The sequence below is a fragment of the Eulemur rufifrons genome, chromosome 21, assembly GCF_041146395.1.
Source record: "Eulemur rufifrons isolate Redbay chromosome 21, OSU_ERuf_1, whole genome shotgun sequence".
In the NCBI taxonomy this organism is placed as follows: domain Eukaryota; kingdom Metazoa; phylum Chordata; class Mammalia; order Primates; family Lemuridae; genus Eulemur; species Eulemur rufifrons.
Genome location: NC_091003.1, coordinates 16,767,338 through 16,789,193, shown reverse-complemented (window position 1 = coordinate 16,789,193; position 21,856 = coordinate 16,767,338). Strand labels below are relative to the sequence as shown.

Here is a 21,856-nt window from a genome sequence, read left to right as displayed (position 1 = left end):
AATAAAGTTGTTATAAATTCTCACATACAGATTTTTATGTGGACATAAGTATTCAAATAAGTTGGGTAAATAGCTAGGAGTACAATCACAAGATCTGGTATTAAGACTATGTTTTGCTTTGAAAGAAATTGCCACACTGTCTTCCAAAGTTGGCTGTACCATTTTGCATTCTCATCAGCAATGAATGAGGGTTCCTCTTCCTCATCAGCATTTAGTATTGTCAATACTTTAAACTTTAGCCATTCTCACAGGTATTTGGTGATATCTCCTCATTTTAATTTGCAAGTGCCTGATAACATGTATCAGTGGAAACAGTGGGAAGGGAAGCACTCCCAGAATGGCAGTATGAAGCAGAGGAAGGTGACTTGGCCACTGACTACTGTGACCCTAGGGTAATCCATTGTCCCCTCTGAACCTGTCTCTTCATCAGCAAGCTGGGGATAATACAGCTGTTCTGAAGACTAATTGAAAAAAGTGTGTGTCCATTGCTTGGCATGTAGTGGGCACTTGGTGGATATATCTTGAGTCAGAATCTGTTCCGTGAACTCAAACTGTGGGCCAGTTACTTGATCTACTTTAATCTTCATAAAAACCCTCCGGCACATGGGTCTTGTTATGATCCCACTAGAGATAAGAAAACTGAGGCAGAGAGAGAAGATAATATGTCCAAGTCTACACGAAGGTAAGTTGCATATTGTAAGTCTGAGCCGTGGTTGATCAGACACCAGGGCCATATCCTTCTAGCTCAGCCATTTCTGGCCACTAGGACCTGGAGACATTGTCTTTTCTACTGTTTCCCTGCCAGTTTCCTTTCCTTGGCCACCTCCAGCCTTCACACAAAGGAGAGGAAACTGGGCTCAATATTTACTTTGGAGCCGGATCAAGAGCTCCACAGAGCATCCTGTAGATTCAAAGCAGCTCCAACGGCAAGTCTGGACAGTTCTCCTGGGACTTGCCAGAAGGAATCCAGTGTGTCCCCTCCGGGGGTCCTGATCAGTATAGCCAGTGCCTAAACAGGGAGGGAGCGCAGGGGAGAGAAGGGAAGGCTGTCAGACAGGATAACTCAGATCCTGTCATAGAACTGTCTTATATTTCCTAATATGTCTTGTGCCACATGCAGGGATGTTTTCTTTTCCTTAGCTGGGATCCAGACCCTTTTTGTCAACTATATCCCAATAAAGCCAGAAAAAATAAATAAAAAGAGAAAAGAAACCTATAAGCAAGCTATTACACTCTCATTTTATAAAAAAACAGGCTTGGAAAGGTTAGGTGATTTGCCAGAGGCCACATAGATTGGAGTCCAGGTCTGTAGGACAATCATTTTTTGTTGTTGAGATTTAATAAGTTAGTTTTTGTTGCTTTATCTAGGACATTCTTAAATGAAACCAGCTTTCCTCCCCTCTGGGTACATGGTGGGTGATCAAGAATATAATGACCATTATGTCAACCTAAAATAATCAAAAGGGTCAAAATGTAGTTTAAAGAAAGTTTATTCAAGTGCTAAGGTTGAGGACTACAGCCCAGGACACACATCCAAGTTGTCTTGGGGAGTGCTCCAGAGAATAAAAGACAGGCTCAAGTTTTTAAAGAAAAAAAAGGACTCATCAGGAAAGGGGGTGATTTCAAAAGTTATTCGGCGGGAATTCTCATTGGCTTACAGAAACAACATTGGTTAGTGATTGGCGGTACATTGTTGGACTACAGGGTGTATGGCATTTTGTGGCTACTTGGCCTCAGTTAGTCTAGAACCCACATAGCAGGTAGCTTCAAGAGGTAAGTATTTAGCTCAAGGGAGAGTGAGACTTGACTGCTGTTATATTTGAAATACCTAGAAGGGTCTGATAATTTAAAGGAGCTCATGTTCCTCAGATAATAGGTTTTTTTCCTTACTTATTTAGTACAGTTTGGTGCCACTGCCTTGATTCAAGCTAAGACACCACTGCTTGGCACCATCAGTGCAAATGTCCAGTGAAAAAGGCAAATAGTGTCTTAATATTACTTTGAAAGTCATTTTGAACTCACAGACTCCCTAAAAGGGTCTTGGAGACTGCCATGCATCCAGGGACCACACTTTGAGAACTGCAGCTCTAGCTTATGGGACTTTTGATGATTTTCTTTTTCTTTGTTTTCTCTTTCTCCTCTTCCTCCTTTTCCCCTCTGCCTCATCCTCCTTCCTCCTTAATACATCTGTATTTTCTAAATTTTTGTGCAATCAACATGGGTTATGTCTTTTTTAAGCTTAAGATTCAAGGCCAGGCATGGTGGCTCATGCCTATAATCCTAGCACTCTGGGAGGCTGAGGCAGTAGGATTCCTTTAGGTCAGGAGTTGAGACCAGCCTGAGCAACAGTGAGACCCTGTCTCTACTAAAAAAAAAAAAAAAAGTCAATATAAACATCTTTCCATGTCAAGTGATCTCTAAAATAAGATTTTAGGCCGGGCGCGGTGGCTCACGCCTGTAATCGTAGCACTCTGGGAGGCCGAGGCGGGTGGATCGCTCAAGGTCAGGAGTTCGAGACCAGCGTGAGCAAGAGCGAGACCTCGTCTCTACTAAAAATAGAAAGAAATTATCTGGCCAACTAAAAATATATATAGAAAAAATTAGTCGGGCATGGTTGCACATGCCTGTAGTCCCAGCTATTCGGGAGGCTGAGGCAGTAGGATTGCTTGAGCCCAAGAGTTTGAGGTTGCTGTGAGCTAGGCTGACGCCACGGCACTCACTCTAGCCAGGGCAACAAAGCGAGACTTTGTCTCAAAAAAAAAAAAAAAAAAAAGATTTTAATAGATGTACATCTTTAATCACTAAAATGGGTATTCCATATGTAACCATAGAGTTGTGTATTTGTTATATACATTCTTTGAGACATGGTCTCACTCTGTTGCCCAGGCTAGAGTGCAGTGACATCATCATCACTCACTGCAGCCTCCAACTCCTGGGCACAAGTGAACCTCCCACCCCAGCTTCCGCAGACTTGGCTAATTTTTAAGTTCTTTGTAGAGAAGGGGTCTTGTTATTGCTCAGGCTGGTCTCTAACTCCTGGACACAAATGATTCTTCCACTTTGGCCTCCTAAAGTGCTAGGATTACAGGCGTGGGCCACGGCACCTGGCCTGGATTACCTTTTAGGCTATGTTCTGGTCCAGTCAGCCTAAATCCACCAGGAACAAATAAGTTGGGCTTGTTTGACCCATTGCAATGAGGAAGACCACCCAGGAGAGGAACTATGGGGCTCTAACCAAACAAAGGCAAGGGTGATCAAAGGATTTGGGGGAAGGGTGGAGTTAGGTGAAGTAAACAAAGCCGTGTTTGGATAGGCTCAAAGCATTGCAGGGCTGCGTGTATAGGGTCTGGACAGCAAAGTGGACCCAGAGTGCTGTTTCCTTGGAAACTGCAAAGTTAAGAGAAATGTGGAATGTTGAGTCCAGAAATTCTTTATCTGAGCTGCTTCTCTGCGTCAAAGTGACTTAGCTCTTCCAGGCAATAGTGGGATGTTTTGTTCTTACTAATATGATTTCAAATAGCAAAATTCTGGTAGTTTGTGGTTTTTAGGGGAAAAAAGGAAATCTCCGTAAAAAAGTCGTAGTCACTCAAAGAACATGGTTATTAGGACACTTTACAGCTGTCGCATGCATGACCTTGGTAGAAATAATGTTTCCTGTTAATGTTGCTGGCTTTATCTGTGCTGTTGGCCCAGTCTAATGCCAGGACAGGCAGACTTTCATTATACTTTCTCATTCCAAGCTGCTTTTCACTTTCTCAGCTATAGTTCCCCAAATAGAAATCCTGATCTAACTGATTCGATCATTTTTCTTTTTCACTTTCCCTGAACACATGATCAAAAACACTCCCAATTAGTCACTCTGTTTCTAATACCTGCGGGAAATACGCTGTCATTCTACTTCCTGCTCCCTGACACCCTGGTGCTGAGTCCAGGCAGGTAGGCAAGTAGGTCTGTCTCCTTTGCCGTGGCAAACTGGCAACCTTGGGGATCAGAGGTGACCCTCTGGAAGGACACTGCTGCTTCTCACCAGAGGCTGATGAAGAACCTTTGCCATGGCCACCTACTCCAGGCTGCCGTCCTGGAATAGCAGGAACCACAATGGCCATTACTCACCATAAGCAGAGGGATGGGGGGGACCAGGGCAGTCCCCTTCAGGATGAAGGTGGCTCCATTGCACACACCCCACCATGGCCCCCCTGAAGGTCTGAATCCACAGTTCTGCAGGAGTTGAGTCCCTGGCTGGCATCCCTCCCTCCCCAGAACCTCCAGGGGTTCTCCCCCTACGGGCCACACTCAGATTTCCAGCGCTGGACTTATTTAAAATTTTCAAGTACTTCCGTAAACAGACGCACATCTTTATATTTATCTATGTCAAGAGCTTGACAGGTGATAAGTCAGGCATGAAAACAGATTATTGTGAAAGAATGAATCTTGGCAGTTTGCCATAAAAAAATAATTGCAATAAAAATCTTATTTGGAAATGATTAGAGAGAGGTGTTTTAAGGTCATACTATCTTTACAAGTTGAGCTAGAAGGGAGCTGTTAGAATGATCTTGTTCAACCCTCTCATCTCACACAGTGGGAACTATTTCAAACTCCTTAACTCATACACATGGATGATTCTGTGGGGCTGGGCAGATGAGGACTCCTTTGTTACTTTTCCTCTTTGCAGAGATTTTTTTTTTTAAGGTTACTTTTCCTGGTCTTGGCAAGCAGCCCAGCTTTCCGTTGCTTGGTGACTCAATTGTTTCAATCTCATTCTTTAACTTGTTTTTTTTGTTGTTGTTGAAAACTGGCCCTATCTGGTCTGGATCCAGCAGCTTCCCCCGCCCTGGGCTTGCTAGAGAACAGCTGACTCCTCCAGTCCTGCTCACGTGACCTCTGCAGCTGCAGCTCCCTGTTCTGCTCCTTGTTGCCGGCCCGGGTGGGCGCTTGGAGGGGCTCCTTTTGTGAGGAGCACCAGGTAGGCACCCCGGTCCTGCTGATCCACTGCTAGAACAGCTAGGGGAACACCAGGCAGGCGCAGTCGGGCAGACTTGGGCAGATCAGACATCAGGCCCTCTGTGCTGGTCCCGGGCAGTGGGGACAGAACGTGAGTGGCTTCAAGATGTCTCACATGGTCCTACTTGCCCTCCTCCTGTCCTTGTCCCTTACCTCTAGGAAGGCTGCTCTGCCTTTCTTTCCTCTGTTCTTTGGTCTTCTTTTCCCCCTCAATAACAGACCTTTTCCCCTTTCTCTCTGCTGACTTAGCAGCACGCAGCGGGGCGTGGAGGATTAATCAGTTACAGGAAGCTGCCTTTTTCGGAGCAGTGACCAGTTGTGGTCAGGAGAGCCTCTGCAAGGCCAGTCCTAGGAGTCTGTCCTACTTCCTGCCCACTGCTCACCCACCTGCTCCAGCCATGGGGCACCTTGGGGCCTTCCTCTTCCTCCTGGGGGCCCTGGGGGCTCTCGCTGAGATCTGTGGTGAGTAACTGACATCTACCCCATTCCTCTTTCCTCCTGGGTCCTTAGTCCGGAGGACTATCTTGTCCAAGCCTCTCGTTATATATCTGGGGAAACTGAGGCTTAGGGGTAGGACAGGGAAACTTATCTGCCCCTCTGGGCTCCCAAAGCAATTTGGGCTTAGCTGGACCTCAACATTTAGCATGTTGTATTGATTTTTTTTTTTTTTTTTTTTTTTTTGAGACAGAGTCTTGCTCTGTTGCCTGGGCTAGAGGGCCATGTTGTCAGCCCAGCTCACAGCAACCTCAAACTCCTGGGCTCAAGCAATCCTTCTGCCTCAGCCTCCCGAGTCGCTGGGACTACAGGCATGTGCCACCACACCCAGCTATTTTTTTTCTATTTTTAGTTGCCTGGCTAATTTTTTTTTTTTTTTTCTATTTTTAGTAGAGACAGGGTCTTACTCTTACTCAGGCTGGTCTCACACTCCTGAGCTCAAGTGATCCTCCTGCCTCGGCCTCCCAGAGTGCTAGGATGATAGGAGTGAGCCACCTCGCCCGGCCAGCATGTTATATTGAGATTAATACATCTGACTCCTCACTAGACAAGATCTCCCCCATTAATTCAGTCATTCGTTCATTTATTCATTCAACACATATTTACTAAGCCTTTTCTGTGCCAGGCCCAGTGTTAGGCTTTGGGGAAAGAACAAAGAGCAAGACAAGTCCAATCCCTGCCCTCCTAGAGCTTATGTTCTAGTGAAGGGGACAGACAAGAAATCAAGTGACACGCTGGGCTCCGCTGATTGCTGAAAAGGAAGCCAACCAGGAGCCACTGATTCAGGAAAGGAGGTCGGGGCAGGATTTCTGAGGACCAGGAGGCCACATGAGAGCTGAGTTCCAAAGGAGGAAAAGGAGCTGGCGAGGAAAGGAGTGAGGGACAAACATTCCAGGCAGAGGGAAGGGAGATTTGGAGGCCCTGTCTGCTCTGGCTCTGTGTCCCACAGCTGTGCCCCAGGGGGCTTCTTTGGACCACGCAGGACCTGTGAGTCTGAGTGCACAGGAGCAGGGCCACTCATGCTCTCGAGCCAGGCAGGGAGCAGGGAGCAGAGGGCTTCCGGACTCCGGGCTACCCATCTCTCTTCTTCCCTCCTTGCGCTCTGCACGCGGGGTTGCGTTCACCACCATGCTCTCTTGTGAGCCTCGGGGAAACCGAGAGGCAGGTGTGGTCATATCCAGGTGTCAGATGAGGAAGCCAAGGATTGGAAGGGCCAGATGACCTGCTCAAGGTGCTCCAGCTTTATCAAAGCTTTGTCGAACTCAGTTCTTAGAACTCCAAGCTAGGGTCTTCCCTGAGCACCAGAAGCCTTTGGCCTGTGTTCCACAGGGGCAGTCAGACCCCTCAGCCCTGGGCTGTTGGTTTTTGTCCAGACAGTCCCCAGGAGAGACCTGGGTTCGACCAGCTAGAGTTTTCCCTCCTGCAGACCTGGTTGGCCCAGTCCGCAGCCTTGGTAGCCCATTAGCCTGACCCCACAAGAGCCCCTTCCCCTCAGGGTCTGGACAACCTTGAGCTGGGGCCTGGGGTGCAGCTCACTGCTGCTGAGTCACTGAATCACACCCAGTCTCATTCCCTCACCTGGACTAAGACTGCTCCCCTGCCTTCCTCCTTGGTGGGGGGTGAGACAGGATCCCATGGTATAGTACCCAGCTTAAAGCTCTGTAAGGTTATGACATTGCCAGGGATGGCTGCACTAACGCTAATGCAAGGTGGCCTCCTGTGTTCCTGCATGTCAGCGCCACTCAGTCCCAGCTGGCAGGGCTGGGCCTGTGGGGAGAGAGCCCGCCCGAAGCTACTTTTATTACCCTGGGTGAATCTGCCTGGCTCCTTCCTGCAAGGAGGTTGAACTGTGGTTATCAGCCTCTCTTTACAGCCACCTCCTCCTTGTCTTATCACTTCTAACCCTGTCCTGACTCATCATGCTGGAGGTCAGAGCCCAGGGTGAGGGCAGGGGCTGCCTTACCAGTTTCAAGAGAAGGGACAGGGAAAGAGAGGTGAGGAGGGACAGAAGACCAGAGACACAGAGGCTGGGAAAGACTGAGACAGATCCAGAGAGCCTCAGAGACCAAGAGAGAGAGAAACCTACGGAAATGGAGACCGACAAAAGAAAGGCTCTGAGTGAGCTGGGTGCAGTGGTTCATGCCTGTAATCCCAGCAACTCGGGAGGCTGTGGTAGGAGGATCCCTTGAGGTCAGGAGTTCGACACCAGCCTGGGCAACACAGCAATACTCTCATCTCTAATAGCAATTTTAAAATTTAGCCAGGTGTGGTGACATGCACCTATAGTCCCAGCTGCTTGGGAGGCTGAGGCGGGAGGATCACTTGAGTGCAGGAGATCAAGGTTTTAGTGAGCTATGATTGTGCCACCATACTCTAACCTGGGCAACAGAGCGAGACCCTATCTCGGGGGGCAAAAAAGAAAACAAGGCTCTGAGTGAGACAAAGGGAAAAGAGAAGCAACCCCTCAGTCTCTCTTAATTAACATTTGGTGAGAAACCAGCCAGGTGTTCTGGCCTGAGCCCACACAGCAAAGGATTATGTAGAGTTTCATGCCAGTCAGTGGTCACCTTATAGCAACAGATATCTGTGACTTTTGGGAAACCTGGAGAGAGGTGGGGCTGTGCTCCAGGAACATTGGTCCTCACGCCAGGAGGCCCAGGAGACAGGTGAAGCACTCTGCAGCAGTTCCTTTCCTTGGTCCCCTGGGATGTGGCACCGTGGAGGCCACCACTGGGTAGCTGAAGCCCAGCAGCAACTGGAGGCAGTAAATGGGGACAAAAAGCTCAAAGTGCCTCGAAGGCAACCAACCCTGTGCTGAGCTCAGGTCCCTTCCCCAAGGGAGGCAGGCAGCACTCAGCTGGAGCTGGGAAACATCCGTGAGTCTTCTGCTTCCAGGGTATCTCAGCATTTTGGTCGCACAGCTTCAAGCCAATCCCACAGCACACAGATAAATGGCTGCAAGCTGTGACTGTTTTCTAAGAGCTCACCTCACAATCTCAGGCTCTTTACTTAAACAGAGATGGCAGGAAAAGAGTGATTTTGAGGTGTGCATGGAGGATATTTCACCAGCCAGCCCCAATTAACCAGTTGGCAGTCTGCAGCGGTTGAAAATCGGATGTGGAACATGTTCTGCGTGTGGGCTGAAGTTTTTGTTAAGGGGTAGAACACACGTTCAGCAGGGCGCCAAAGAGCAGAGCCTTCACAGTCAGGTCCATCCTTGACTCTGCAGCCTCGTGTAAGACACGACACAACTTTGAACTTCTGTTTCTTCTTTTGTGCAAAGCGATGATGACAGTAGCTACGTCACAGGACTGGCATGAGGACCAAGTGAGATTGGGCGCAGTGCCTGGGGCACACCCCACAGCTTGGCATCCAGTCTCTTTGTCACCTCTGATGGATGAAGTGGTTGCTTGGCAACAGCATCCTGTGCCCTCAGCCTGCCCCTACTCCCTGGCTCACTCCAACTGCTGTTTTGGGATCCCTGCATTACCACTGCACTGCCTTTCAGTATGGCTGCACTTCCTGCTGCAAGTGGGGTGCATGCTGGGTAGAGGTGGGGATGGAGATATGTATTCCCTGGGGAAGATCCTGGTAAAGTCAAAGCAATTCTCTGCTGGTGGCCTTGTCCTGTGACCTCACTTGCTCCATTTTCTTTCGTAAGAAATACCAGAGGTGGATAGCCGGCTGGTAGAGAAGCTGGGCCAGCGCCTCTTGCCTTGGATGGACCGGCTCTCCCCGGAGCACCTGAACCCCAGCATCTACGTGGGCCTGCGCCTCTCCAGCCTGCAGGCTGGGACCAAGGAGGACCTCTACTTGCACAGCCTCAAGCTCAATTACCAGCAGTGCCTCCTGGGGTATTGCCACACTCTCTCTTCTTTCCCTATGTCTTGAACCACATCTTAAGAGACGGGACCTGGATTCTGGTTTGGGTCTGTCACTGCTTCGTTGTCAGCCTTAGGCAAATTTTGTCTCCTCTGGGCCTTTCTCCATCTGTAGATTGAAGGGGTTGGTTGAACTAAATCAGGGGTGCTAACACAGGGCTCTCGTACCGATATTGCCCCATCCTGTACCTGAAGCAGACATCGCTAATCTATGACCGCACTCTTTCATACTGAGCCCAGAAGCAACATCTTTCTGAGCTCCCTTTCCGAGGGGCATTAAGGAGAGGCCTGTTCTGGGGTTTGAATGAGAGGTGGAGAATCAGGAGCACCACGGAGTGCCTCCTGCTTGGACTCCCTCTTGAGAGGTGGATCCAGGGCAGGGAGAGGAGAGAAAGGGGAGAGCGTGTGGTCGAAGCATGGCCGAAAGGGTGGGGCAGACACAGGTGATTTGGATGCAGGAGGCTTCAGAGTTTATCCTTGAGTTTAATCTTTCATCTTTATTAAATGTTTGTGTCATACACTTCACACCAACATAGCTAACACACCTACTTTTGGCAGTTCTAGAAAAGTTTCCAACTGTTAGGATTTTTTCCACTTTGTGATGTTGGTCGGGGGTGCCCCCAAGCAAGCCTTACCTGGGTGACGCTTTCTCACAAAGGTGTTGTTAACTGGCCTTGTCCTAGGTCTGCCTCCAGCGATCACAACAGTCACTGCCAGACCAAGACTTCCACGGGCCAGCTGGGCCTCTACCTGCTCGCTCTCAGGGCTAACTGCGAGTTTGTTGGGGGCCACAAGGGCGACAGGCTGGTCTCACAGCTCAAGCGGTTCCTAGAGGACGAGAAGAGGGCCATTGGTGAGGGGACACCATCTTCTGGGGGTGGGGAGCAGCTGGGAGGGCTCATCAGATGCCATTCTCTGGTGAGAATCAGAACTTTGGGTTTTCTCTCCAGGCCTCTTCCCCACCTTCCATTCTGCCCACCTCACTATCCACCTGGAGGTTTGGGCCTGCCCCAGTGGCATTCTTGATCCAGCCTTTCCTGCACTCCACATGTACTCCGTTGGCAAGGCCTGATGCCCAGCCACCAAGATTGACCTAACTATCCACCTTCTGGGACAACTAACCACACAGCCTCCTTACTACTTAACTTCTTAGTCTGTCTCTGCTAACTTTCCTGCCTCCTAACTTGACCCAGCACACAACAGCCAGCGTGAGCCTTTTCCATATAAATCTGATCTTGTTAGCATTGCTTAAACCCTGTGGGGGCCTCACTGCTCCACGCACAGCTCTCAGGGCTGGCCAGTCTGCCCTTTCCTCCTCTCCAAGCTCTGCTCACTGTCTCTCTGGTTCTCACACTCGCCTCCCCTTCATGGGCTCTGGCCATGCTGGCCTGCTCTCAGCTCACAAGCCAGGGCCTCATACGTGTTCCCTCCATCTGGACTGGCTCCCCCCACCTTCTGGTTCACTCCTGCTCCACTCTTGGCTCTGCCCGCAGCATCGCTTCCTTGAGGAATCCTGCCCTGACCTCCCTCTAGCTGCCCAGAGACCTCCGTTATATGGCTCCATTGACTTCGTTCCACCTTTCAGTTATAATTGTGCTCTCATGAGCAAGAGTTTGTTATGGTCCAGGCCCCATCTGCACAGTGCCTGGCTGCCATCCTCTACTCCTCCCTGCAAGCACAGTGCCTGACACTAAGTGGGGCCTCAGCAAGTGTGAGTCAGGCAATGAAGGAGTGAAGGATCCCACGACCCAAAGGAGGGTGCTGGGAAGAGCAGGCAATGGGGTCCTGTCTGCTGGGGGCACTGGTTGCAGGGAGGGGACAGAGAGGCAACTCCTCAAGCCCCACCCCTTGGCTTTCTCCTCGCCTCCCAGCGCACAAGGGTCACCCCCACACCAGCTACTACCAGTACGGCCTGGCCATCCTGGCCCTGTGTGTCCACCAGAAGCGGGTTCATAACAACGTGGTGGACAAGCTCCTGTATGCTGTGGAACATGAACAACATCTCCACCAGGGCCACCTCTCTGTAGGTGAGTGGGCCAGACCCTGGCGGGTGCTAGCCTAATACTCCCTGAGCACCTGGTCCCCACTGAAGGCCTCCACGCCCTGGCTCCATGCTCACCTTTCCTTGCGACCCCTCCTTATCAAATCCTTTAGGAGTGACATGGCAAGGGCTCGGGCGTGGGGTGGCACCTGTGAGCCAGCTTTGGAGCTGGATGGGGAACCTGACCCCAGCTCCATCACACACTCATCATAGGGCCCCCTGGGCAAGTCAGGTGGCCTTTCTGGCTCAGCTTCTCCTGTAAGATGACCTCCCAGCAGCATCTCGATAAAGGCTGCCTTTACAAGTAAAAGGCTCAGCACGTGCCTGGCACAGAGACAGCCCTGGGTACCTAGCTATGACCTTAGCATCCTTTGAGCTAGAAGACCTGGGACGTGGACTCTGGACCTGCCTCCTCACTGAGTGACCTTGGTCTTCCTTTCCATTGCTTCTCCTTGTGATTCAAGGTTTCTTCCAGGCTGGCCTTCCATAAGTGAGTGTCACATAGGTTAGGGGTAGGATGTGGTAGGTTAGGGGTTAGGTGTCCATAGAGAAGAAGGCAGCAGAGCCCCTGCCAGGAGGGAGTTTGTTCTGCCTCAGAAGCTTGTGGAAAAACCACTGTGGACACAGTAAAATCATCTGGGGGACCTGGGGGGAGGAGCGTTTTCAATGTACTAATGAAACGAGACTCCCTGGGGTTGGACCAAGGCATCAGTTGGTTTAAAATTCTCCTGGTGATATCAATGTGCAGCCAGGTTTGGGAACAAGTGGTGTGGGGTCAAGTCCTCGTGGGCCTCCTTCCTCTGGTCTCTCTCCCTAACCTCTAGCCCCCCAAGGAGTGGAGTGACCCACCCAACCAGTTTCCCCAGGACTCAGTGGCTTCCTGGGACATAGGACTTTCAGTGTCCAGACGGGGAGAGTCCTGGGCGAAGTGGGCTGAGTTGGGGCCCCTAGCTGATCTGACCGTGTTGCCCCTTCTTCAGACTCTGTGGTGGCTGCCTGTTGCCCCAACGGCCTGACCCCTGCAGCCATGCCTGGCCTGGCCCCCTTGGCTCCCCAGCCCATCACATGTCCTGTTCCCCACAGACACGGTGGCCATGGCAGGCTTGGCCTTCACCTGTCTGGAGCGCTCCCACTTCAACCCCAATAAGAGACTACAGATCACCACGGCCATTGGGACAGTGCAAGAGAAGATCCTGAGGGCCCAGACCCCCGAGGGCCACTTTGGGAATGTCTACAGCACCCCACTGGCACTGCAGGTGGGAAAGAGACCCTGGAGTGGTGGCCACCGTGGGGGTCGGTTGGAGGTGCACTGGTCAGGGCCTGGAAGACCTGGTTTCTCCCTGCTGGCTGACCCACCTTCCCCCTCTCTTCCTCACTCTGTCACCAGATGCTGATGACATCCTCCACGTCCCATTTGGAGGTGGGCACAGCGTGCCTCAAAGCGAAGGCTGCTCTGTTGGCTAGTCTGCAAAACGAGGCCTTTCAGAACGCTCTGGTGATTTCCCAGCTGCTGCCCGTCCTGAACCGCAAGACATACATTGATCTCATCTCCCCAGACTGCCTGGCACCACGAGGTAGCTGAGCCGTTCATAGGGGCACAGCCCCTGCTGAGTGCTCTTGACATCTGCATGTCCCAGTGAGGGGAGGTTTGCTGGGTCCCGATTTGCCAGGTCAGCACGAGTTTGTAGGTGTGCATGGGACACAGCAGCTAAAATGTGGTCACCTCTTCTAGCAGCTCACAGCGTGGGGAGGAAGACACCAAATGGAGAGCTCTGGGTGGGCGCCTTTTGTGACACCTAGTACAGAAATGTTTGAGTGAATGAATGGATGAATGAATGGATGAATGGGGAGGGACGCATTATGGTAACTCTGACCCAACGTGGTGAGCCCGGACAGCAGCATGAATCAGGGCTTCATCTGGGAGAGCGGTTGACGAGGTGAGTGGCATTTTCCAGTGGAGAAGGGAGAAGGGAGAGCAGAGCCAAGAGCAAAGGCACAGAGGCACACAGAATTTGGGGGAGTTGGGGCAATGGTCTTGCAGAAGAGTGGGGTCTTGGGGAATGAGCAGGAGCAGCAGGCAGATGAATGAAAAAGGGGGTGGGGATTGTCAGGCAACAGGGGAGTGATGTGAACAAATGCATGATCTAGAAAGAGCTATCTGGGGTGCTTTGTGGCAGACAGTGGGGAGCAGGGATACTGGAGGCAGAGAAACCAATGAAGGGCCTGACTTTGGGTGGGCTGTGGTCATGAGGGGATATAAGGGCTGAGGAGCAGGGGAGGCTGGGAGGGCAGCCAGGTTTCAGCTGAACAGGTGCTGGTGGCATTGACTGGATAAGAACATGGGAGGGACGAGGTCCAGTGGCCACGGTGTCTTTGAGGAAAGACAGGAGGACTAACGTCCAGGCTCCGTGTCCTCACGCCAGCTGCCCCTTGCTTTCTCCCCAACACAGTTATGTTGAGACCAGCTACAGAGACGTTTTCACTGACCACAGAGATCATCAGCGTCACGCTAAAGGTCCTCAGCATCTTTCCGCCATACAAACAATCCGTCTTTGTCCTTGCTGGGTCCTCCTTGGAAGATGTCCTGAAGATGGCCCACGAGCTAGGAGGATTCACGTGAGACCCCACCTCCCAGCCCTCACCCCACCCCACCTTCCTGACACAGGGTCACGAAAGGGACAGTGGACAGAGGCGGGGTTCCCTTGGGAGAGGCACTGGCCCAGCTTCTGCTTCTCCCTTCTTTACTCCTTTCTTGCCTACGTTGTCATGGACACAGGGAGGCGTGGGCCAGCACTTGTCAGTAAGAAAGCAGGTTCTGGAAGTGGAGCCCCCCAACTGGAATCCCAGCTCAGCCACTCTCCAACTAGGGACCCAGAACCAGTTCCTTACCTGCAACTCAGTGAGGACACCCATTGGGCCCCCTCCTCACAGGGCCAACTTGAGGACTCCAGGAGTTATAGAGACTCCAGGAGTCTCTATACATAGAGATGGTGGCACGTGCTTTTTGTATGTGCAGGGTCCAGCACGTAGCAAGTGGTCAATACAGGTTTGCTTTAATCCGAGTAAGAACTCTTATGATCAAATCTTGGTCCAATCCTGCTATTAATTATCCCAAGAGGGTAGGACAGTGTAAAACTTGCTTCTTACCCTGAAATGAGTCAAGTCTGAGGATGGGCATGTCCGGGGTGCTGTGTGATACCAGGCCCTATCCATGCCTACATAAGACAGATGTGATCCTCTTGTCACCAGTGAAGAATCTGGCCCAGAGAACTTGAGTGCCTTCCAGTAGGTCACACAGACCCCAGACTTTTCCCCTACAATGATGTGTCTTGGTTTGAGAGGGCCCCAATTTCTATGAGTTCCCAGAGAGCAATGTCCTGCGACCAGGAAAGGCCTATCGTTGGCACCTTGGGGTCATCTAGGCCAGGAAATCTCAGGCCAGGGGTATGCAGTGCCTCCTTCGAAGGATAAAAGTGCTCCCAGACCCCAGGTTGAGCTCCTTCTATAATATGACTTAGATGCATGCTAGTATGTTTACTAAATAGAAAGTCCTTTCTCTTTCTAGCTTTAGACAGCTATAAATTCTAAACAACTGGAAATTAAGTAGAAAGAAAAACATAAAACCCATATAAAACCCAATAACATTCAACTAAGCACCGTCTGTGGAGGTGCAGGCATACGCTTCCGGGCACTGGGTGGGCCCTGTGCTTCAGCAACCCCCTGTACTTGAGCCACTGTCGAGCCTGAGTGCTCTTCTCCCGGCCCCTGGACACTCCGTTCACTATGAAGGCCACCTTCTGTCTCTTTCTGGTCACCTGCAGAGCATAGAGCAACACGCACCATAGTCATAGACAGCCACACACAGACTGAGCGCCCTTGGCAGGGTTCAGTCTCGCACACGTGGAGATTACCCAGAACCTCCCGGTACACATGTTTGGATATTGTCATCACAATGAAAAACAAATAGAATTTAATGTTTTTATTTAGAGTTCAAGGACCCCAGAGAAGACATCATGGACACTAGTCTGAGAAATAGTTCCCTGCTGGTGCCAGTGGGTGCCCGGCAGGAAGGCTGGTCTGAGGTCCGTGTATGCGCAGCAGAGAGAGACAGACAGACAGATGTGGAGAGAAGTAGCCCCCAGCAGCCACATGTCCCCTGAGAGTTAAGGAATGGGAAAAAGGCTGTTCTGGGACATTCCCTAAAACAATATTTTCTCTTTGTTTAAGTCACCCTGTGTGGGTTTCTTTTTCTTTCTTTCTTTTTTTTTTTTGGAGACAGAGTTTCACTCTGTTGCCCAGGCTAGAGTGCCGTGGCGTCAGCCTAGCTCACAGCAACCTCAAACTCATGGGCTCAAGTGATCCTTCTGCCTCAGCCTCCTGTGTAGCTGGGACTACAGGCATGCACCACCATGCTCGGCTAATTTTCCTATATATTTTTAGTTGTCCAGCTAATTTCTTTCTATTTTTAATAGAGAAGGGGTCTTGCTCTTGCTCAGGCTGGTCTCAAACTCCAGACCTCAAGCGATCCTCCCGCCTCGGCCTCCCAGAGTGCTAGGATTACAGGCGTGAGCCACCACTCCCAGTAACACAGCACCCCAGAGGGCTCTTTCTAGAACCTACATTTGTTCACAGCACTCCCCTGTTACCTCTGACAATCTCCCTTCCTTTTTGTTCGTCTTCCTGCCACCACTCCTGCTCATTGTCCCAGACCCCTCACTTCTGCAAGACCATTCCCTAAAATTCCCCCACAGTCCCCCCAATTCTGTGCACCTCTGTGCCTTTGTTCTTACCCCTCCTCTCAGCTCTGCCCTCCCTTCTCCCTTCTCCCTTAGCAAATCCCCACTCACCTCTTCAAGCCCCTGTCCTAGAGGAATCCCTGATTCATGCTGCTTCCTCCGTTTGAAAGGAGGAAGGACATGGCCCATGGAGTTTTATGAGGGTCCGTTTGGCAGTGGCATCCAGACAGGTTGGAGAAAGGCTGAGTTGGAGGCGAGGCGCTCAGGGAAGGGGGAGTGTGGATAAGGAGTCTCTTGGTTGTCAGGGCCAGAAATCAAACACCAACTCTCTCCGCAATGGGTAGTGTGGAGTGTGTAAAATCAGAGAGAAGACCGAACACCTTGGCCCCAAGACGAGGGGAATGCCACTGAGCCACAGAGACCCAGTGCCACCACCAGGTGTCTCTGCCTCCACCTCCCACTTCCCTGCGTCTCTATACCTGGGCTTTGCCCTCTCTCATGGCATATTGGCAGCTTCTGACCCTTGTCTCCCACAACATCAGTCCCCAGAGAGGGGACAACTGCTGCACTGAAAATGTAATAGGTGTCCCTTCCTGGAGGCCATGGTCATGGTCAATGTGGTGAAGGTGAAGCCTGAGCGGGCAGTACCAGGGGGCTGGAGAGGAGGGGGGTGGAGGTGAGACGCACAGACCCAGGAACGGCAGGTAGGACTTTGTTGGTGCTGGAACAACAGTGGCCTCTTCTGTCTTTGCCTTTCCTTTTGTAGGTACGAAACACAGGCCTCCTTGTCAGGCCCCTACCTGACCTCCGTGATGGGTAATGCGGCCGGGGAACGTGAGTTCTGGCAACTCCTCCGAGATCCTGACACCCCTCTGCTGCAAGGTGAGGCTGGTGGTCTGCCACCCGGGGGCATGTCCCCCACCCCAACCTTACTCAGCTACGAGGCCTCATCAACTCACCCCAGCTTTCCCCTGAACCTTCCTGGGCCACAGCTTTATAAAATTATTGGTACTCAAGATTGCATATAATGTATTTAACTGAATTCTTAGAATTTTTATGTACGTTATGATGGAGACTCTAGGACCAGATAGGTATAAAAGAAGAAAATTAAAATCACCTATAATTTACTACCTAGAAATAACTACTTTTAACTTTTGGTGTAATCTCTTCTAGATACTTTTTAAAATATGTAAGTCTGTTTTTTCATAAAAAATGGAGCTGTGGCCAGGCATGGTGGCTCACGCCTGTAATCCTAGCACTCTAGGAGGCCAAGGTGGGAGGATGGCTTGAGCCTGGGAGTTTGAGAGTTTGAGGTTGCAGTGAGCTATGATGATGCCACTGCTCTCTACCCAGGGTGACAAAGTGAGACTCTGTCTCAAAAAAAAAAAAAGAACAGAACCGAACCGAACCATATTGTATATTAATGCTATTCAATGGAAATAAAATGTTGCCCACATACATAACATTAAATTGTCTAGTTGATGAAACTAATATTAGTAATATATCTTATTTAACCCAAAATATTATCATTCCAAGATGTAATCAATGTAAAACTATTAATGGCATATTTTACCTGCTTTTTTTTGGTACTAAGATTTCAAGTGCTCAGTTGCCGCACGTGGCTAGCGACAAGCGTATTGCACAGCACAACTCCATATACTGTTTTGCAGCTCTGTTTTGTTCATTCTTTTTTTTTTTTGAGACAGAGTCTCGCTTTGTTGCCCGGGCTAAAGTGAGTGCCGTGGCGTCAGCCTAGCTCACAGCAACCTCAAACTCCTGGGCTCAAGCGATCCTCCTGCCTCAGCCTCCCGAGTAGCTGGGACTACAGGCATGCGCCACCATGCCCAGCTAATTTTTTCTATATATATTTTTAGTTATCCATATAATTTCTTTCTATTTTTAATAGAGACAGGGTCTTGTTCTTGCTCAGGCTGGTCTCGAACTCCTGACCTTGAGCAATCCTCCCGCCTCGGCCTCCCAGAGTGCTAGGATTACAGGCGTGAGCCACCGCACCCAGCTTGCACAGACTCTTAAAGGTCATCTGTCCCTACTCTTGCTACTTAAATTCCTTTTACAATACCCCCAAGGACCTTTTAGGAGGCACTTGCCATGTGGCAGGCATTGTGCCACGTGCTTTATAGAAGATGGGACTTTTCTCAGGGAGCCCAATAAAAAGTGTTCTTTTTTCCTGCCCTTATTCGGAATAAATTGAGAAATAAAACAAAGGGGCTGCAGGTGGAGACCCCAAGTCTGGCCTGTTCTGTTACTGATAAAGACTGGAGGACATAGCTTAGGGCGAGAGCCAGGTGGACTCAGCCAGGAAGCAGACCCGGGCAGTTGAAGCCTCTGCCTCCCGCCCGCTCCACACCCCTAGTCCAGCAGGAAGCCCACTCCCATGAGAAGATAAAGAGCCTGGGCCACACATGCCAAAATTCTTCCCCAAGTTAACCAATCGCATAAGTCACTCCTCTGCCTTCTTTGGGGTAGAAATTGGCTGGGAGTTAGAGTAATTGGGCTCCCTCTTGCCTTAGTCCATTCAGGCTGCGTTAACAAAATGCTGCAAACTAGGTAACTTACAAACAACAGAAACTTCCTTGTAATGCTGAAGGCTGGGAAGTCCAAGATCAGGACACTGACAGATTTGGTGTCTGGTAAGGGCCCACTTTCCGGCTCACAGATGGTGCCTTCTAGCCGTGTCCTCACATGGCACAAGGGACAGGGCAACTCTCTGGGGCCTCTTGTACAAGGGCTGCACCTTCACGACTTAATCGTCTCCCAAAGCCCCGTCTCCTAATGCCATCACCTTGGGGGTTAGTTTTCAATATATGGATTTTGAGGGGACACAAACATTCAGACCATAGCACCTCCATTGAGAGGAAATATTCCTGACACCTGGGCTCTCTCAGAGGTCCCTGTCAACTCCTCTGCCGGTTGCAGCCCTGTTTCTCCGTTGAGGACACTGGCACTCACAGAGGTCAAATAACTAGTCCAAAGTCACACGCCAAGGAGTGCCAGAGCTGGGGCTTAAACCCAGTTGTCCTACTAGAGCCTGGATTCTTTCTGGTGAGCGAGGGCTGACTCCCAGGACACTTTGCTCGTGGTCCTGCCTCTCCCTCTGGCCCACAGTGAGCAAGTCCCTCTTCCTGATGGCCCCCTGGGTGTTACGAAGACAGCGACCCTACCTGTCAGGTGTTGTCAGCATGCTGTCTTGTACCCCTGCTCTCTGGAGGCTCCCCCAGTGAAAGATGAGCCTGTGGCCTTGGGGACCATGTGGTCGCTGAGTTCAGAGCCTCTTGGCTGGCTCTGGACAACTCCCAGCATCCCACCACCAAGGCCTGAGTGGATCTTGCAGGCCCGGGGCCTCAGGGTTGGGGTCCAGAAGATGAGGTTGGGGGTGGGACACAGGACACTCTGCCCAGCAACCCCTCTTGCTCAATCTGCTTCTGCAGGTATTGCTGACTACAGACCCAAGGATGGAGAAACCATCGAGCTGAGGCTGGTTCGCTGGTAGCCCCTGGGTGCCCTCACCCAGCAGCCTTGCGCACTCCCTGAGCTTCTACCCTCCCTCCTGATGGCCCTGGAATAGGCTCTTGCCTGACACTGCTGTCACCTCCTATGTACTTGGAGCAACGTCTCCCAGGCTGCCCCAGCCGCTGTCCCTACAGGGGTCCCAAACCAAGGCCAAGCCTGGATCAGGGAGCCACGCACCTTCCCTGGGACTCTGTCAGCCCAGGTCTGGCCAGCCTGGCCTCACAGGCCTCTCATGAAGGCCACCCCGTGGTCTGAAGGGCATGAAGTATCTCAGACTCCTCAGCAGAAGGAAGAGAAGTCTGCAGGCTGCTGGCGTTGTGAGTACCACCTGTTCCTGCAAGGTCTGTGTGGTCCAGGGGCTGCAGCCCTGACCCCAGCCCTCCACTCCGCTGTCAGGGCTGTGGCCCCAGAGCTGGTCATGGCGTGGTAGCTGGCGAGGCTGCAGCCGGGCTGCTGCTTCTGATACGATTAAAGCATCGTCTGTGCACGTGCTACAGTGTCCTGGTGCCACATGTCTCAAGAGAGAGTGCAAGGGCAGGGAGTGGAGAAGGGGGAGACATCCCCAGAGCAGGAGAGGAGGGTGCATGAGCCACCTCCTGGGCATTTGGGGAGTGACGCTGGCAGTGGCAACATTGACTGCTACTTCCGGAGCACCTACTTGCTAGCCACTGTCTTGCACAAATCTGTGAGGTTGTTGATACTTTTGTTTTCATCTCTGCTTTGCATATAAGGAAGCTGATGCTCAAAAAGGGAAAGTGACACGGCCACAGACAAGAGTGGGTTAGGGGACACACAGACCTGGCCTGGGGTGGCCTTCTAGCTCCTCCATTAAAATACTGAAAATTGAGTGCTTTGATGATTGTTATGGTCACATGGCAGAGCCCTGATTCAACTGGAGGCGAGGACCCGGGAGCTAGAGTCTCATTCCCTGCCTTTCACCAAGGCACAGTCAGGGTACTACCCCAGGTCTGGGTCCACGTGCCTGGGAGGACACGATGACACGCTCAAAGTCCTCTAAGCTGCAGATTAAACATGTGTTTTTTCCTAGAGCATCAGCTTCGCATATTGAGGGTCTGATTTGGGAGGAAAAATAGGTGATTTAAAACATTCTTTTATATTGAAACAAACATGGGGGTATCAGGAAGCCAAACGCCAAACCAGCCCCACATTTTCAAGGTGGAGTGTCTACTCCTGAAACCCCCAAGCGCTTGTTCCTTAATCATGGCAAGGGCCACTTCAGGGAGGACTGGGACCTGTGGCTCTCCTGTAACAAGCCTGTGGCGCTGGGGTGGAGACTCAGAGGTCAGCGGCTTGCCTCAGATCACACACAGCCTGTAGATGGCAGAGCTGAGATCCTCAGCCACTGACCCCAGTGCATGACACTTGCCACCGCACCATCCTGCCACCTTCCTGCCCCCGAGACTCAGCCTGAGGAGGCCACAGGCCCCTCCCATACTGGGGGGACTGGCTGTGGCAGGTCTCAGGCCAGGCTAGAGAGAAGGTAAAGGGTAACCACAGGGGACGCCCCTGCACTGGGCTTCCTAGGGTCTTCGAGCTGGGTTTGACCCTCCCTCCAGGAGCGACTGTCTTCCTTGGGGTGTGTTTGGCTCCGAAGAGCAGGAAGCTACTGAATCCTGCTCAGACCAAAGCATATAACTTGGGAGCAGCCAAGGGCAGTAATGAAATTGAACTTGGGGCTCAGGGCTCCCCTCCCTCACCTCCGCTGCCCTCAAGCCTCTGTCTCTTCCCCGTCACTCAGTTTCCCCGGGTGCCCCCGGAGCAGGGACTCTGCCACCTTCCAGTGCAAACCCCCAGGCCCCTCTTTCTTTCTCAGCCTGCATCCCAAAGCCACTGGGTCACTGGGACACTAGGTCAGGGGTCTAATGTGGCCCAACTGGCAGGAAGCAGTGTCAGTGAGAGGACAGTCATGTTCAGTGCAAGGCCCGAGGGACAGAATAAGGGTCTGATCAGCAGAGGCCAACCCCCGAGACCGGGACAGGTGTGTGTCTAGCCCACATTTAGATCTGGATGGTTCCAGACAAGCCACTTGCACGCTCGGAGCCTGTTGCCTAACTCACAGCTGTGGGATGGTGCCTTGGTTTACACAGCATATTATCTCCTCATGGATCGTGCATGGGGAAACTGAGGCCCCAGGAGGAAAGTGATTGTCT

General features: G+C 51.3%; 1 protein-coding gene across 2 annotated transcripts; it reads left to right on the top strand.

Annotated features, from left to right (window-relative positions):
- Positions 1-4,881: 4,881 nt before the first annotated feature.
- On the top strand, positions 4,882-20,709 carry TCN2 (transcobalamin 2). Of its 2 annotated transcripts, none has more exons than XM_069497420.1 (10): positions 4,882-4,963; positions 5,251-5,463; positions 9,158-9,350; positions 10,061-10,254; positions 11,249-11,404; positions 12,502-12,674; positions 12,806-12,992; positions 13,869-14,034; positions 16,921-17,036; positions 19,604-20,709. In XM_069497420.1, exons 2-10 carry the CDS (start codon positions 5,400-5,402, stop codon positions 19,663-19,665), a joined length of 1,311 nt encoding a protein of 436 aa, XP_069353521.1. In that variant the 5' UTR covers positions 4,882-4,963; positions 5,251-5,399; the 3' UTR covers positions 19,666-20,709. The 2 variants fall into 2 exon arrangements, with proteins under 2 accessions (XP_069353521.1, XP_069353522.1); XM_069497421.1 differs by having other exon boundaries at positions 10,061-10,230; positions 19,604-20,707.
- Positions 20,710-21,856: the final 1,147 nt, after the last annotated feature.

Excerpts from the sequence above, each read along its gene's own strand:
- TCN2 (XM_069497420.1), top strand. The coding sequence starts at position 5,400 with ATGGGGCACCTTGGGGCCTTCCTCTTCCTCCTGGGGGCCCTGGGGGCT. Across the intron at positions 9,351-10,060 it reads TACCAGCAGTGCCTCCTGGG|GTCTGCCTCCAGCGATCACA; the intron begins GTATTGCCACAC and ends GCCTTGTCCTAG. Across the intron at positions 12,993-13,868 it reads AGACTGCCTGGCACCACGAG|TTATGTTGAGACCAGCTACA; the intron begins GTAGCTGAGCCG and ends TCCCCAACACAG.